This window comes from Ailuropoda melanoleuca, chromosome 8, assembly GCF_002007445.2.
Source record: "Ailuropoda melanoleuca isolate Jingjing chromosome 8, ASM200744v2, whole genome shotgun sequence".
In the NCBI taxonomy this organism is placed as follows: domain Eukaryota; kingdom Metazoa; phylum Chordata; class Mammalia; order Carnivora; family Ursidae; genus Ailuropoda; species Ailuropoda melanoleuca.
Genome location: NC_048225.1, coordinates 28,472,607 through 28,486,535, shown reverse-complemented (window position 1 = coordinate 28,486,535; position 13,929 = coordinate 28,472,607). Strand labels below are relative to the sequence as shown.

The 13,929-nt window shown below is 54.4% G+C and overlaps 1 protein-coding gene across 5 annotated transcripts in view; it reads left to right on the top strand.

The window, feature by feature from the left end:
• The window catches only part of IGSF9B (immunoglobulin superfamily member 9B), a 57,953-nt gene that overhangs the window by 10,383 nt on the left and 33,641 nt on the right, over positions 1-13,929 (top strand). For all 5 annotated transcript variants that reach the window (XR_004627103.1, XM_034666104.1, XM_034666103.1 and 2 more), the window contains exons 2-5: positions 4,909-5,106; positions 6,904-7,050; positions 12,271-12,422; positions 12,696-12,813. Coding sequence is in view for 4 of the 5 variants with exons in the window: in XM_034666104.1 (XP_034521995.1) it covers positions 4,909-5,106; positions 6,904-7,050; positions 12,271-12,422; positions 12,696-12,813 (615 nt within the window). In the remaining variant the exon portion in view is untranslated. The remainder of the gene's footprint in view (positions 1-4,908; positions 5,107-6,903; positions 7,051-12,270; positions 12,423-12,695; positions 12,814-13,929) is intronic.

Sequence of the window (13,929 nt, the reverse complement as noted above, 5' to 3'; positions counted from 1 at the left end):
AGGACTGCAGGGGCCTGGCCCTTGGAATCTGAGCAGAGGGCGCTGTAGGGAGGGACTGTCCCCGGACTCAGGGAGGAAAGGGGCGGGGCGCTGTGTCTGGGCTGTGGTGCAGGAGAAGCCTTAGTGCCTGGGCCTGTGGTCCGGCAGGATGGTGTCCATGAGTGTGGGCAAAAGGAGACATGGCAGCTGGAGCCTGATTCCTCCACCTGTCCCTGAGTGACTGTGTGGAGCCAGGTAGCCTCCCAGTTTGCTCATCTGTGAAAATGGGCCAGTGGTATTTCAGTCAGGTGGGCATCGGGAGCATTAAGGGAAATTCGTGTTACATGCCTGCCCGGCCCAGAGCCTGGCATGTGATGGGTATTTAGAAGAAGTTAGGTTTCCTGACGGCCACAGCTCTCCCTGCTCTGGCTCTTAGGCCTTCTCAGGCATTTGGAGTGTTTCTCATTCTCAGGTACCCTTCTTCTTCCAGCCCTGCCCTGGAGGAAGAACCCCAGGCTGTGAGTGTCGGCACAGGGGCTGTGCCAGGGCCTGGCTCCTCATGGTTCTGTGCCCACAAGGGAGCCAATGGCAGCCTGGATTTGGCTGCCCACCAGGCACCACCTGGCATAGAGAGCAGAGGATTTGTACCCTATGGGCTTCCAAAAGGTCAGCCAGTCAGCAGGGCTACCTTGTCCTCCTTTGCTCTCCTGCTTTCTCTTTCCTATCCCGGTAAAACAACTCCAGAGTGGGCTGGGCAGAGCCCCAAAATGCAGATTCGCTCTGCTCTGGGGACTGCTGTTTCCTGCCTCCTCTAAAACGGGTATGTGGAATCCAGGGCACCCTCAGGCCTCCTGCCGCCCTCACCCCTGCAGATGCTAGTTTCCCCTTTGAGGGTGGAGCCTCAGATCTTGGGGCTGCTGTAGGCCTCTTTGATGGGGAAGGGGCCTGGGGGTGTCACCCCCTCTTACAGCTCCTCCTCACCCAGGTCACTATCCGTCCTTCCCTTCTCCTCCCTCCCTCCATCTCCTCCTCCCTCCTTCTTGCTCCCTTCAGAACTGGTGGACAGTTGCTCCAGTCAGCCCTGCTGGGGAGAAGCCCACTCACTTCCCGAAGGAATTGCCCCATTCTGTCCCCCTCCTCATTCTGGGGTCCTTTGAAGGCCTGTGTCTCTGTGTCCCCTGTGCCCCAGAGTTCTCTCTCCTGCCCTGGGCTGGGCTCTGCCTGTGTCAGGTTTGCGCTGTGCCATCCCTTCCTCTGTCTCCTTCCTGGTTTCTTGAGTCTCTTTCACGCTTCGATTTGGGTTTGGTGTCCTCTAGGTTAGAGTTTATCTCCCTCTCCTCCATCAAACCCCTCTTCCCTTTTTACTGCCAGCTTGTTTACTTTTTCTCTCTTGCTTCGAGCTTTTCTGGGGAAAGTGTTTTATTAGACATGTTTTGGCTCAGAAAGGATCAGGCTTAGGAAGAAGTGCTTGTAGGTGACGAGTGAGAGTGCTATGTGTGTGTGTGTTGAGGAGTTGAGGAAGCTGATAAATATTTTAGGGTTCAGGGATGCCTGGGTGGCTCCGTCAGTTAAGCGTCTGCCTTCGGCTCTGGTCATTTTCCCGGGTCCTGGGATCGAGCCCCTCTCCCTCTGCTGCTTCTCCTGCTTGTGCTCTCGCTTTTGCTCTTTCTTTCTCTCTCAAATAAATACAATCTTAAAAAAAATATTTTAAGGTTCAGAAAACCAGGAGGGTTGGACCAAGTGCAGAGGCTGGGGGAGGGGCTCCCACCCCTCTGCTTTCTTCTTGGGAAACACCATCTCTTTTTGCTTGCTTAGAATCTTTGGGATGCTTATCTCATGGAGTCCCCTCTCCTGCTTCTTGTCCTTGGTCGCAAGGGGCCTTAGGCAGAGAGGAGGGGTGGGGCTGACTGGCCCCAGGGCTGGCCTTGGGTTGGGTGCTCAGTCCTGAGCCCAGGGGCTGGCTAGGGGGTGGGGGTGGAAACCTGGAGCCTGCACTGTGCTGGGGGAGGTGTGAAAGAGGCTGCCTCATTGCCATGCGGTGAGAATGAAGCAACGCGGAGCGGCAGGCACTGTGGGGACCCGTTGCAGAGCCGCCCCACCTCCTGGGCTTGCCCCCCAGAGCCCGCAAGCCCGGTCAGTCGCTGGGGAGCTACAGAGCCAAGCTTCACTGCTAAAAGTGGGCATCCGCCTGCTCAGCAGTGCTGGCCGTTTTCTCAGAGCCCCTTCCTCTTGCCTTTGGCTTTAGGGCTAAAGCCCTGGGAAGGAGCCCCCTTCGTGGACTGCCTCTATCCCTCACACCTGGTAACCAGGCCCTGGAATAGTTCCTTCCTCTTCCCCTAGGCTCCTGTGTTTCCTCTTTTCACCTCCTGGAAAGTCTGTGTGACAGACACTCACATATACATGCACATGGCCACATACACACATCTACACACTCACACACACACACACACACACGCATTCCGCCACGCACACACTCATCCATGTCCTTTTGCTAAGAGCCACACATATGCACACATGCACATACACACTCCTACGTCCTTTTGCCAAGAGCTACTCTCATGCACACAGACTCTCACATGCAAACACACATTGTTCCCCCTGCTCTCTCATGGTGCCCGCTGTTTGCCCATTCCTTTTGGGTCCAGGATCAGCCTTTGTGCTCCTGGAGGCTGAGAGGCAGCCTCTGTCCCTCTCTAGGTGCTCCTGGGGTTGTGGGGGAGGGGCCTGCTGCAGCTGAGCCCTCTCCTTGCTTTCCCTGAGGGGTTGGAATTCAAACCTAGCCTGAAGCATGGTTGGGGGTGGGGGGATTGGGAAACCTGCTGGGGCCTCAGGCAGGTGAGTGCAACACTCTGCTCTGCTCCAAAAATACTCTGTGATCTTAGCTCTTTCTCTAGAAAACAGTGATGTCACCAGCAGCCAATCAGCTTCTAGAAGAGCTTGCCTCCTCCTCCTTCCGCAACTTAGGGAGGAGAGGGAGAGGGGGATGGGGAGGGAGAGAAGGAGAGACACAGAGATGAACAGACAATATGTAGTCAGACATGGAGAGAGATGCAAACACAGAAACGTAAGCACACAGAGGTCCCTCCACACAGAAAAGCAGGCAAAACCCTTTCCCGGTGCATAGGCGAGAGGAAATCCACATATTTCCCCCAACACACACACACACACACACACACACACACACACACACACACACACACACTGATAGAGACATGAAAACTGAGAAAGACAGACAAGTAGAAGCATTCACATAGAGTGGGAGCTAAAGAGGAAAAGACAGAGACACAGAGACTTGAAGAGAGACGGAGCAGCACAGAGAGACATGGAGAAGGAGTAGGAGAGAGACTTTTGTCTCAGAGCCAGAGAGACAGAGGAAGAGTCAGAGAGACAGACCCATAGAAGGAGCCAGAGATGCAGAGACGTGAAGGAAAGACAGAGATGAGAGAAGGAGACAGGCAGGAGCACACAGGGGTCAGAGATGCAGTAAGAGGCAGAGGCAGAGGCACCACAACAGATAGGCAGACAGACAGATGGACAGAGGGACAGACGGACAGGCAGATGTCGTTCTTCTGGGCGTCCTTTCTGTGGTGGGAGGGCCCATCAGCTCTTGGCTTTGCGCCTCTGGTAGAGCAGCTGCTGTCCTTGGTGCTGCCTGGAGGGGCCCAGCAGGGACTGGGAAGGGAGGCGAGTTTGGACGGGGAGAGCTGTGGTCTAGTCCGGAGTTGTGTTGGGTAGTGTGAGGGAAGGCAGGAGGGAGAGGCTTCTCCAGGCTGTCCCTTTCACTGGGAAACAAGCTGGACAAGGTGACTTTGCGGGCACGGAGTCCTCGTGTGGGAGGGAGCAGTTTCAGGCTCAAGGTGGGGGTGGCATGCCTCCTGTAGGGGCTCAGGAGTAGGCTGCCAGGTGAGAGAAGCTGTGCCTGGGTTAACCTGTCCTCTGTGTCCTCCAGCTTGGGAGTGGGGGTGGGTCTGTCTCCACTTTGCCCTCCTGATGCCAAGAGGATGGGTGCACCGTACCCAGCTGTATGTGTTATCATCTGCCAAAGGTGGGATGATATCCACTTAGCTGGCTGAGCCTAGCAGTCCCAGGGGCCCCACTCTGTCCCCACCATCCTGCTTTCCTAATGGTGTTGTCTGGGGTTTGGAAATTGGAGGGCTGGAGGCCCCTCCTGCTCCCCTCTCTGCAGCAGGTGCAGTGGGGCAAGGGAGGAGGGGCCTGGAGAGGCCAGTCAGGCCTGTGGGGTTTTCCCTCTGGTGTTGCCATGAGCAGCCTCTTCTCAGCTTGTTAGGGATTCCCCTGCTCCTGTATGGAGTACTCTTGTTTTGTGCTGCGAACATCAGGCTGAGCTGGGGGTGGGGCGTAGGAGGAGGCTGGCTCTGCGGCTCCTACCAGGCTCTGGTGGGAAGCATCCTGCACAGGAAGAGATTCCATATTTATACTCTCAGCTACAGCAGGCCCCTGTAGCCCAGACTGCGTATCTCCACAGCGAGGCTGAGGCCCCTCCACTTTCTCAGTAGCCAAACCCCTTAGAACTGTTGGGGGGGGGGTAAAGTGGGGGAGGACATGGTCATGGCTGTGCTCTTTGGGATTAGGGAGGGAAGGTTTGGCTTGCAGGACTGGAAAAAACTGCTTCCCTTTCTTCTTCCCCCCTTCCTCCCCATCTCAGGTTCATGGATACATGGGGCCCCCAGGGCTGTGGGAGGTATGAGCAGGGAGGGGGAGAAGGGGGTTCAGGGTGCATTTGGGACCCTCTGGGGAGTGACTGAGCTCCTTTTCAGGAGGAGGGCTGGGGTGGGCAGCTGGCCTTGGGGAGGGGGTGGGAGATGGAGGTCCTTGGACATGGATGGACAGGGGGCTGCCTCTTGGGCTGCTGGGGCAGGATGTCCTTGTCACCACCCTTTGTGCACCCCAACTTTGCTGACCCACTAGCTGCCCACGGCCTACGAGAGGAGCCCGAGTTTGTGACCGCAAGAGCCGGTGAGGGCGTGGTCCTGCGATGCGACGTGATTCATCCGGTGACAGGACAGCCCCCGCCCTATGTCGTGGAGTGGTTCAAGTTTGGGGTGCCCATCCCTATCTTCATCAAGTTTGGCTACTATCCACCCCATGTGGACCCTGAGTATGCAGGTAAGGTCTGGGCTGCAGCCCCCCCTCCCCATATTCTGTCCTGGTTTTGGCATGGCTGGCCCTCTCCTCTCTCAGTGGTCATGGTCACTGTTCCTCCTGCCTTTCTCTCTGTTGTTGCTTATAGTTTTCTGACTGGTCTGTTATCAGCTCTCTATAGTCTCTGCCTCTTTCCTCCATCCTTTGGACTTTGGTAGGTTTTAATTAAGTGGTGGGGAGGAGAGGGACGAGGTGACGCAGGCACAAGGCATCACAGCACAGCTAGGGACGTGCAGGGGCAGAGGCGGGAGTAAGGACAGGCAAGCCTAGAGAGCCCACCGTGTAGGATGGCAGGGCTGCGCTGAAGGGCCGCTCTGTGCAGGAAGCAGCTGAGTCAGAGCCCTGCTGCCCTCGGCCGGGCCGGCTGGCGGCAGCTGTGGAGTCTGCTCTGTCTGCCTGGGCCCACTCCTTCCCTCTGGCTCTGAAGTTGGGGCCTCATCCCCTCCCTGAGTGGAAGCAAACATCTGGGGCTAGTTCATGCCGCGGCGGTGGGCACCTGTTTCCTCCTCCTCTGCCGCCCCGGCCTCCCTCCTCCGGGCCCCCTGGCTGTCTTGCTCTGCAGTTGCTCCTGCCAGCAGGGGACTTGCCGTGAGTCACTGCCAGTGCCTGCCCGCCAGCCTGCCAGGGAGGAGAGCGTGCAGCGTGTGCGTGCATGAGTGTGAGCGTGTGTGTGTGCACGAGTGCGCGTGTGTGCTGGGGTTTTAAAGGAAGACAGGAAGCTGGCAGACCTTGCTTTTATCTTCACTTCTGGCTCCTGAGGTCTGCAGTGCATTTCTCCCAGAAAGCTTCCATTTCTCTGTCTCTCCCTCTTGGGCCTACCCCTCCCTCTTTTTTTGGCTGTGGTTGGTTTTACATTCTGGTTTTTAGGCAGAGTGCCAGTGTTGAGACAAGGATGAAAACAGAAGGTGGTGACATTGGGGTGAGGGGTGGGCTGAGGTCGTGGGTGAAGGAAGGGTGGGCCCCGAGGGCTGCTCCTCAAGCCCGACTCCCAGTTGGCTTGGTTCCTGCTGCGTCTCGTACCTTCTCATCACTGTGAGTGAGACGAAGATGGCCTCCTAATGGGGAAGAAGACGGAGTTAAGGAGGGTAGCTGGGGGGCCTTTGCTCTGCTTGCCAGCCCTAGCCTCATTCTTGGGCTTATGGGCCCTGGTGTCTCAGGTCCTGGGGGCAGTGGGCTCTGGGTAGATGAGCAGTCACTGGCATGGGCAGTAGGACTGGGAGGGGACCCCACCACTCTGGTCCCTGTGTGCCCCCTCTCTGCTTTACCGTAGGGAAGCCAGGCAGAGAGGTGCTGGGGGTGGGGACCCAGGTGGGAGAGGGCTGTCACTTAGCCTGAATTGAGGTTCTGGGGCCTGTTCTTGAGTCCCCTACCTCACCCTCTTCTGTTTGCACCTTTCCTCCCTCCCTCCTTCCCTCCCACTCTCTTTCTTCAACTCTGCATCCCCCATGCCTTTCCTTTGTCCCAAGATATCTGCAAAAGGACAGGAGTATTCCGAGGGACTGAAGTTCTTCCCAGTGCCAAACCCAGAGTTACAGTTGCAGGTGGGTGGGGCCAGCTGAGGCTGGGAGAATGGCTCCATGGCTAGGCCGCGTGCCTTTCCCTTTACCACCTGCTGCCTGGAGTTGGTGCCAGCTGTTATTTTGGGTCTCTGCCATGGGAAATGGTCTGAAGGTTACAATGGGTCCTCTGCCTTTGCCGAGTGTTGTGCTGCTAGCCTCACAGTGACGGCCTCCTGGGCTTTTGTCCATTCTTTTCCTGCAGGCCGGGCAAGTCTTCACGATAAAGCATCCCTGCGGCTGGAGCAGGTCCGCTCTGAGGACCAGGGCTGGTACGAGTGCAAAGTGCTCATGCTGGACCAGCAGTATGACACCTTTCACAACGGCAGTTGGGTCCATCTTACCATCAACGGTGCGTATGGGCCTCATTTCTGGGGTGGGTGAGAAGCGACCTGGAAGGTTATACTCCGAGGACGTCCTTTAGGGGAAGCCTCTTTCCTGACTGTACCCTATGCCTGCTCCGAATCTCTTCTGCAAAGAGGAGTCAGCAGGGCTGGGCCCCACTGAGTTAGCCATTGCCACCTCCTGCTCCCCCTCGGTTGTCTCCCTAGAGCCTCCGGGGTCAGTGGAGGTGCCTGGGAGGAACCGCTCCCCAGGCATGAGGTGGGGTTTGCTGCGGGTGTTGGCATCAGAGTTCCTTAGAGGGGGGTCAGAATCTGGTTCTTGAAACCAGGAAGGTTTAGGCTCAGTGGAAGCCAGATTGGTAACTGCTGGCACCATTTCTCAGCCTTGGGAAGACCGTGCTAGCCCGGGAAATGCCTTCCCACTCTAGTGGGATTCCTGGAGTCCCACCAGGACAGTTTTCCTTTTTAGGTTAAGATTTTGGTTCCTTGTTAAATATGTTCATTTGAGTGACATGCAGTGAGGGTCTGTTATGTGCCTCACCTGCACCAGGTGATGGGAAAACAATGGTGACAAAGCCCAGACACGGTCCCTGCTCTTACTGGGTTTACTGTCCAAGGAAATGTAAGAATCCAGTGAAGAGTAACCATTTTAATGGCTATCAGGTATTTAGAGCTCACATGCAGTGAATTGTGCTGTGTGTTGATGCTTTTTAAGTGTTTGTAGTGGCCCCAGGTGAGCTGGCCCGGTTCCCAGTGCTGGTGTAGGCTGGGGGCCTGGGTCTGAGGCTGTGACCGCACCAGGCACTGGGCCTTCTGCGTGTCCCCAGATGGAGAGTCTCTCTTGTGTCCCTGGGAGTCCTTACTTGGGAGGAGATACTCTGGAGGAGCCAGGAGAAGCTGGAACCGCGGAGAAAAATCTGGAGAAGTGGCATATATGCTTTCGATGTGCCACACACAGCTTGGGTCCTTATGGTTTTGATGTCTGTGACTATAGATGCTGTGGGTGGGAGAGAGAAATTGATGCTGTTCCTGGCTCGGAAGCTTCTGATGGTATCGATCTGCTCTGAAGGATGGCTCTGTCTGCCCTGCCTTGTGGGGTTGGGTCAGGCCTCCCATGGGGGTCAGGCCGTGCTCCATGGCTTGACAACCTCTCCAGGGTCCTAGAGGAACACACTGTTTTAGCCAGGGCACTGGTCTCTTAGCCACTGCGGTCCTAGAACAGTGTTGGTCCAGGCTGCCTGACCCATTCGATGCAGTTGGCTCTCGTCAGTCTGTCCCAAGAGACTGATTGGAGGCTTATTTTAAGTCTTGGGTGGGCTGTCCCCACCACACAGCAAGCTTTTGAGTCACCTCCTTTTGATGCCAGCTGTTGTGTGTGCCGAGAATGAAAACTCATCTTAATATTAGCCCAAGCAAAACATAATTAGGAAGGTAAATCGGCTGCTAAAAGCCTCACTGACTGAACACTGAGCCAAGAGTCCCCACGTTGCTTTCTGTCTCTCTTACGGCCTTTGGAAGCTGGGCTGAAATCTCGACCCCCTTCTCCTTTCCTGTCATCCTGGCAGTGTCCATTCAGTGACCTGAGACATCGGGTGCTCAGTAGGCATTCACATGACAGGAAAGTAGAATTTAGTTGAGAATTGTGTGTTCTGTTACGTCCCTATGTGTGTGAGTGGGACTTGATACTTTGAGAATTCCTAATTGCTTAGAGTGGAATGAGCATGGGATGAGACCCTGAGAAGGTTTGGTTTATTTCGCGAACCCACTGCATTCATTCATGAATCCGAGAGCTGTGGGATCACAGGTAAGTCTCTGAGCGTCAGCTTCCAGTGCCTGTTTGCAGAGGGGTTGTGAGAATCAGATGAAATGCTGTGTGAGAGAGCGTATTGTACAGTGTCTGGAACGTTAATTACATGTGGGTCAGCTGCTGGCCATCCTCTTTCTCAAGAGAGAAAAAAGACGAAATCAGATGAGCGCGTGGTGGCAGGGAGACAGTAACACAGGAAGGTCCTCAGACTGGAAAATGTGGAGGACCATGGTAGTTTGAAAGTCCTTGTCGATTCACAACACATCTCGAATCCTGGCTTTTAGTATTTACATGAGTAACCTGTATACCGTGGGCCTGGAGATCAGGCTGGAGTGCTCCTTGTAAATCTTGTAAATAAAGGGAAGTAACACACACACATACACACCCACACCCACACACACACCTTGAATGTTTTCTCTGTGGCAGGCTCTGGGGACACAGCAGTGGACCCAATCCAGACCTAGCTCTTAAGGAAACTTCCAGAGGAAGTAAGTCTAGGGACAATTGCAGTATGGGTTTGGGAGAACAAAGGAGGGAGAGCTTCTCTGAGGGAATGACTCCTGTGCGGAGACCCGACTAGGGAGTTAGCCAGGTGCAGGGGTGGGAGGTGCAGAATGTTATTCCAGGCAGAGGGAACAGCATGCCTGGAAGCCCAGAGGAAGGAGAGTCAGTACATTCAGGGAGGGCGGGCAGGTTGTTCATAGGGAAGTGTCGGGCAGAAAAGCTAAGAATGTTCCCTCTCTGCCCCAGGCTTCAGAACCAGAGCTTACCATAGAATACTTTGCCCTTACCAAGGAGCCTACGTCTCAAATAGGGAGAACAGAGCAGACACCTTGCAAGGTGAGAGAGCTCTCTCCCTTTGTTCCCGCCCTCCCTTCACCCTGAGTTCTGAGTTCCTTCCAGCATAAATATTTCCATTATAGAAGGAAAGAGTCTAGAGTGCCAACATTCCATTGCTTCCAAACTAGAATGTTTAGTGTCAGGCATTTTCTGACAGAGATCACCTTTGGAAAATGAAAGGCCAATGAAAAATTAGAATTACAAATGGTCTCATTCTCCTTCTGTGTTTTCCTAAAGACCAGTTGGGTGGAAACAAACCCAATTATTCCTTTATCACATGTAAAAGACCCAAAAAGCCCAGGCCAAGTCTTGCTTTAGGTTGGTGAATTACTTGGAGGAGAGGCCAGCCTGTTTCTAACCTGCACTATTAATTACAGGGCACTTGTAAAAAAAGAATTAAGCCTGGAAATGCAGCTGGCAAGCTAACACCTAATTCTGTAAATAATCGAGAGTCAAACCATTATTTTCCTGAAAACTCGAGATTGTTCAAAGGACTTTCCTGATTAGCACCTAAATAATAAAGTAATTATGTAATTAGTAATTAATTTGTCACTTGAGGATGTAATTTTATTTATTATCTTTTCTTTTAAGCTTGACACCAGAGGTAATGGAGGCTGTGGCTGTATTAACTGTATTTTAAGGGACAGGCTTGGCAAGAGGGGCTGTTGGAGATGAGCACACTTCCATTTCAGAAGCTGGGATTTCAGAAACCCCGTATAAGGATTTGGAATGGTTCTTGCCGTCATTTTTATTGAATTCGTTGTTGCATGAGGATTGACGTGCTTGAAGGTGTCCATTGTGTGTGTTTCGTGTGTGATGAGGCATGCTTCTTAATTCACTCAGGATTCACCCTCCCGGTGCCCCCCATGTGCCCACAGTGAGCTAAGGGTGTTGGAAATGATTGAAGAGAGTGGTCTTGTCACAATCCCGCTCCTAGGAAGTTTTGTGTGTTTGAATTCGTGTTGGCCTGTAGGTTTGTGTATGTGTGTATACTAAATTCGTCCGTCCATTCAACAGCTGTTGTGTGCTCTGTTACATGCCAGGAACTGTGCGAAAAACTGGGCATGCAGTGGGATTTACAGAAAAGATCTTCGTTCTCAGGGAGAGCTAGTGATCGTTACTTTAAAGAAAATAAAGTGGTCCAAGGAGGTAGAGAATGCTGGAAGTGCTGTCTCACATGAGTTGACTACTTAAGGCTGAGATGGCATTTTAGCAAAGTTTTGCAGGAACCAAAGGAGTGAGGTCTGGATACAGAGAAGATGGCAAATGCAAAGGCCCTGAGGTTGAACGTTCTTGGCACCTTTGAGGAAGCCAAAGACGGCCAGTGTGGCTAGAGCACCATGAAGGGGGTCTGTGGTAGCAGACAAGGTTGGCAGAGTGAGGGGCAGGCAGAACCAAATCTCAAAGCACTCTGATTTGGTTCTCAGGGCAGCGCTCTCTGGAGAGGTGCCACCCATCTCAGAGCTTCTCGTGGATGCCTCAGAGGTTTCCAGGGAGATGATAATGATAAGAGTAATGGCAAAATAACCAACATTTCACACGTATTTACATTACAAGATCCCTTTGACAAACTTTATCTCACTTACTCCTCGTGTCAATCCTGGAGGGGACCGGATTTAGGTAAAGGCCAGAGAGGGTGAGTAACGTGCCCAGGGTTACCCAACAAGTGGCAGGCTAGCACTTTAACTTGGTCTTGACCTTTGGGTACCTTGCGATGAGCTAAAAATATCCTGCCCCAGCCTGGCATTGTGAACTCCAGGGCCGGTGTTCAGCAGCGGGGCCCCTCCTTGTCCCTTCAAAAGCACTGACAGTCCTGCGGGTTAAGATTGACCCGATTGCCTCCGCAAGCAGCTCAGACTAACGAGGCTGAGTCTCTTAACAGCTGATGATCCAAACAGGATGGAATTTTAGTCAAAACTCCAATCAATGCAAGTCGTGGTGCGGGGATAACCTGGCATAATCAGAAGAGAATTGAGAAGGGGGTAGCCTGCAGAGTGGGCTGTCTTTCTGCCCGGACGCCAGAAAGGGAGGAAGGTGGATGATTTTCTTTGCAGAATCTGGAAGAGTAAAATTCCTTGTAACCGTGGCCTGTGGTCTATGTTAAGCCTAGATGGAGCTCAGATAGCAGACGTCCCGGAAACGTGGGGCCTGGCTGGGCTGGGGTTAAGGAAATAGGCGTATCAGGGGTGAGGTGAAAGACTGGGGGATGACGGAGCAGTCTGGAGCTGGTGGCAAGTATGTGCAGACTGTGAGAGAGCTGTCTTGTTTATTGCTCTGTCCTTAGTACTGAGCATAGTGGCCTCCTTATAGATGCTCAGCAAACATTTGTTTTGTTGGGAATTAGCCAAGTACAGCGGGAGAAGTTCAGAATTTGCACCCAGCCAGACTGACTTTGAATTTCAGGTCTCCCCTCCCGCTGTAAGACTCAGGGGCAGAGGATTTTACCTGTCTTCCCTTTCCTTTGTTTTCCCTAGCACCTTGCAGAGGTACTGTGTGAACACAGCGGGAGTGATGCCTGGCGTGGGTGGGCGCTGCACGCAGGGCCGCAGCCTGGCTAACCGCACCCTGGGTCTCTCTGCAGCCCCTCCCACCTTTACAGAAACACCCCCCCAGTACATCGAGGCCAAGGAGGGTGGCAGTGTTACCATGACCTGCACAGCTTTTGGGAACCCCAAGCCCATTGTCACCTGGCTCAAGGAGGGGACACTCCTAGGTGCTAGTGGGAAATACCAGGTAAGTGGAATTCTCTGTTGGGACTGCGGCACTTCTTCCTCCTTGCTCACCTTCCTTTGCCTCCTCCCTTTCCACGGCCACCTCCCACTTCACATGACGGGTGACACTGTGCACAGCACGCAGCCTGGCTCGGGTCTGTTGGAGGGAGATGGAACATGAAACCCCTGGCTCCGTATCCCCCCCAGTGTACGAGCCCCAAGTCCCTCTCCGCCAAGGGATGGCATTGGTGGGGCCCCAGGGTGGGTGCTCAGCTCTCTCTCTTCTTGGCCCCAGGTGAGTGATGGCAGCCTGACGGTGACATCGGTCAGTAGGGAGGACAGAGGTGCCTACACCTGTCGTGCGTACAGCATCCAGGGAGAGGCTGTCCATACCACTCACCTGCTTGTCCAAGGTAAGAGCAGTTTCTCTCCTCTTCGTGCCCCCGACCTTTTGCAGGGATTCCCAGCCCATCTGTGCGGCCGTGGGGTTTGCCCAGGGCACAGTTGGCACAGCTGGGGTGGCTGGAGGTATGGGCAGCCCACGAGGAGTGGGGTCGGGCCTCTCCTGAGTATTGTGTGGCTCACGGCCAGAGCTCCCATGGTGGCCTGCTGTGGCCATCACGTGGGTGGGTGGGATGTACCATGTTGAGTGTGTTTTGGGTTTCTCTCTCTGTCCAAATAGTGTCCTGCCATGCCTCCATCTTCCCTGGTGGAGGGGACCTCTCTCAGGTTCCTACCCCATTAGTGATGGCATCAATAAATAAAGATAGGAATTCAGTCCAAACCTCAGACATTTAAACAACACTGAGGGCATTTGGCAGAGCTGGGGTCTGCTGGTCAGCACTGGGAAATGCCAGGCCGCCCTGCGTGGAGCCCCAGAGTGCCGCAGATGGGGCAGCATCCGGGCAGAGGGGGCAGCATCCGGGCGGCGGGGTCTCTTTGTGCTGAGCCCATCCACCCTCGTTGCCTCCCACCCTCTGCCTGCTGGAGGAACAGTGAGGGCTGGGGGCGGCTGTCTGGGCTGCCAGGGCTGCTGAGACACATGTTCTTTCTGCCTCCTTCTGACGTGGACCATTGAGTGGCAGCAGGGGCCAGAGGTCCCTCTGCAGCTTGGAGAAGAGCTACCCTCTCAGGAGAGAGCCAGGTGGCAGCTATGGCCTGTCCGGAAAGCCAGCGCCAGGGAGGGCTGGGATTTTACCCCCTGTTGACTCTGCTTGCCCCCTGCCTCCTTGCCCCCACTCTGCCCTCCTGACCTCTGGCTGATAAGCAGCACAAGCCTCTTAACTCCTTCAGAGGCCAGATCATTCCTTGCTCTGGATTGAAGAGAGTGGCCTTTGTCCCTCCTGCATGTCCCCTACTTGGGGTCTGCTGGAGAGAGGGATGGGCAGGAACGGGGGTGTGTGCGTGCGTGCGTGTGTGTGTGTTTGTGTGTGTGTGTGTGTGTGTGGCGGGTTAGATGGCCATGTGTGCATGGAGGTGGGGTACAGGTATATGCCAAGAAGCATGTCTGCAGCGGGCTCCAGGGTCTG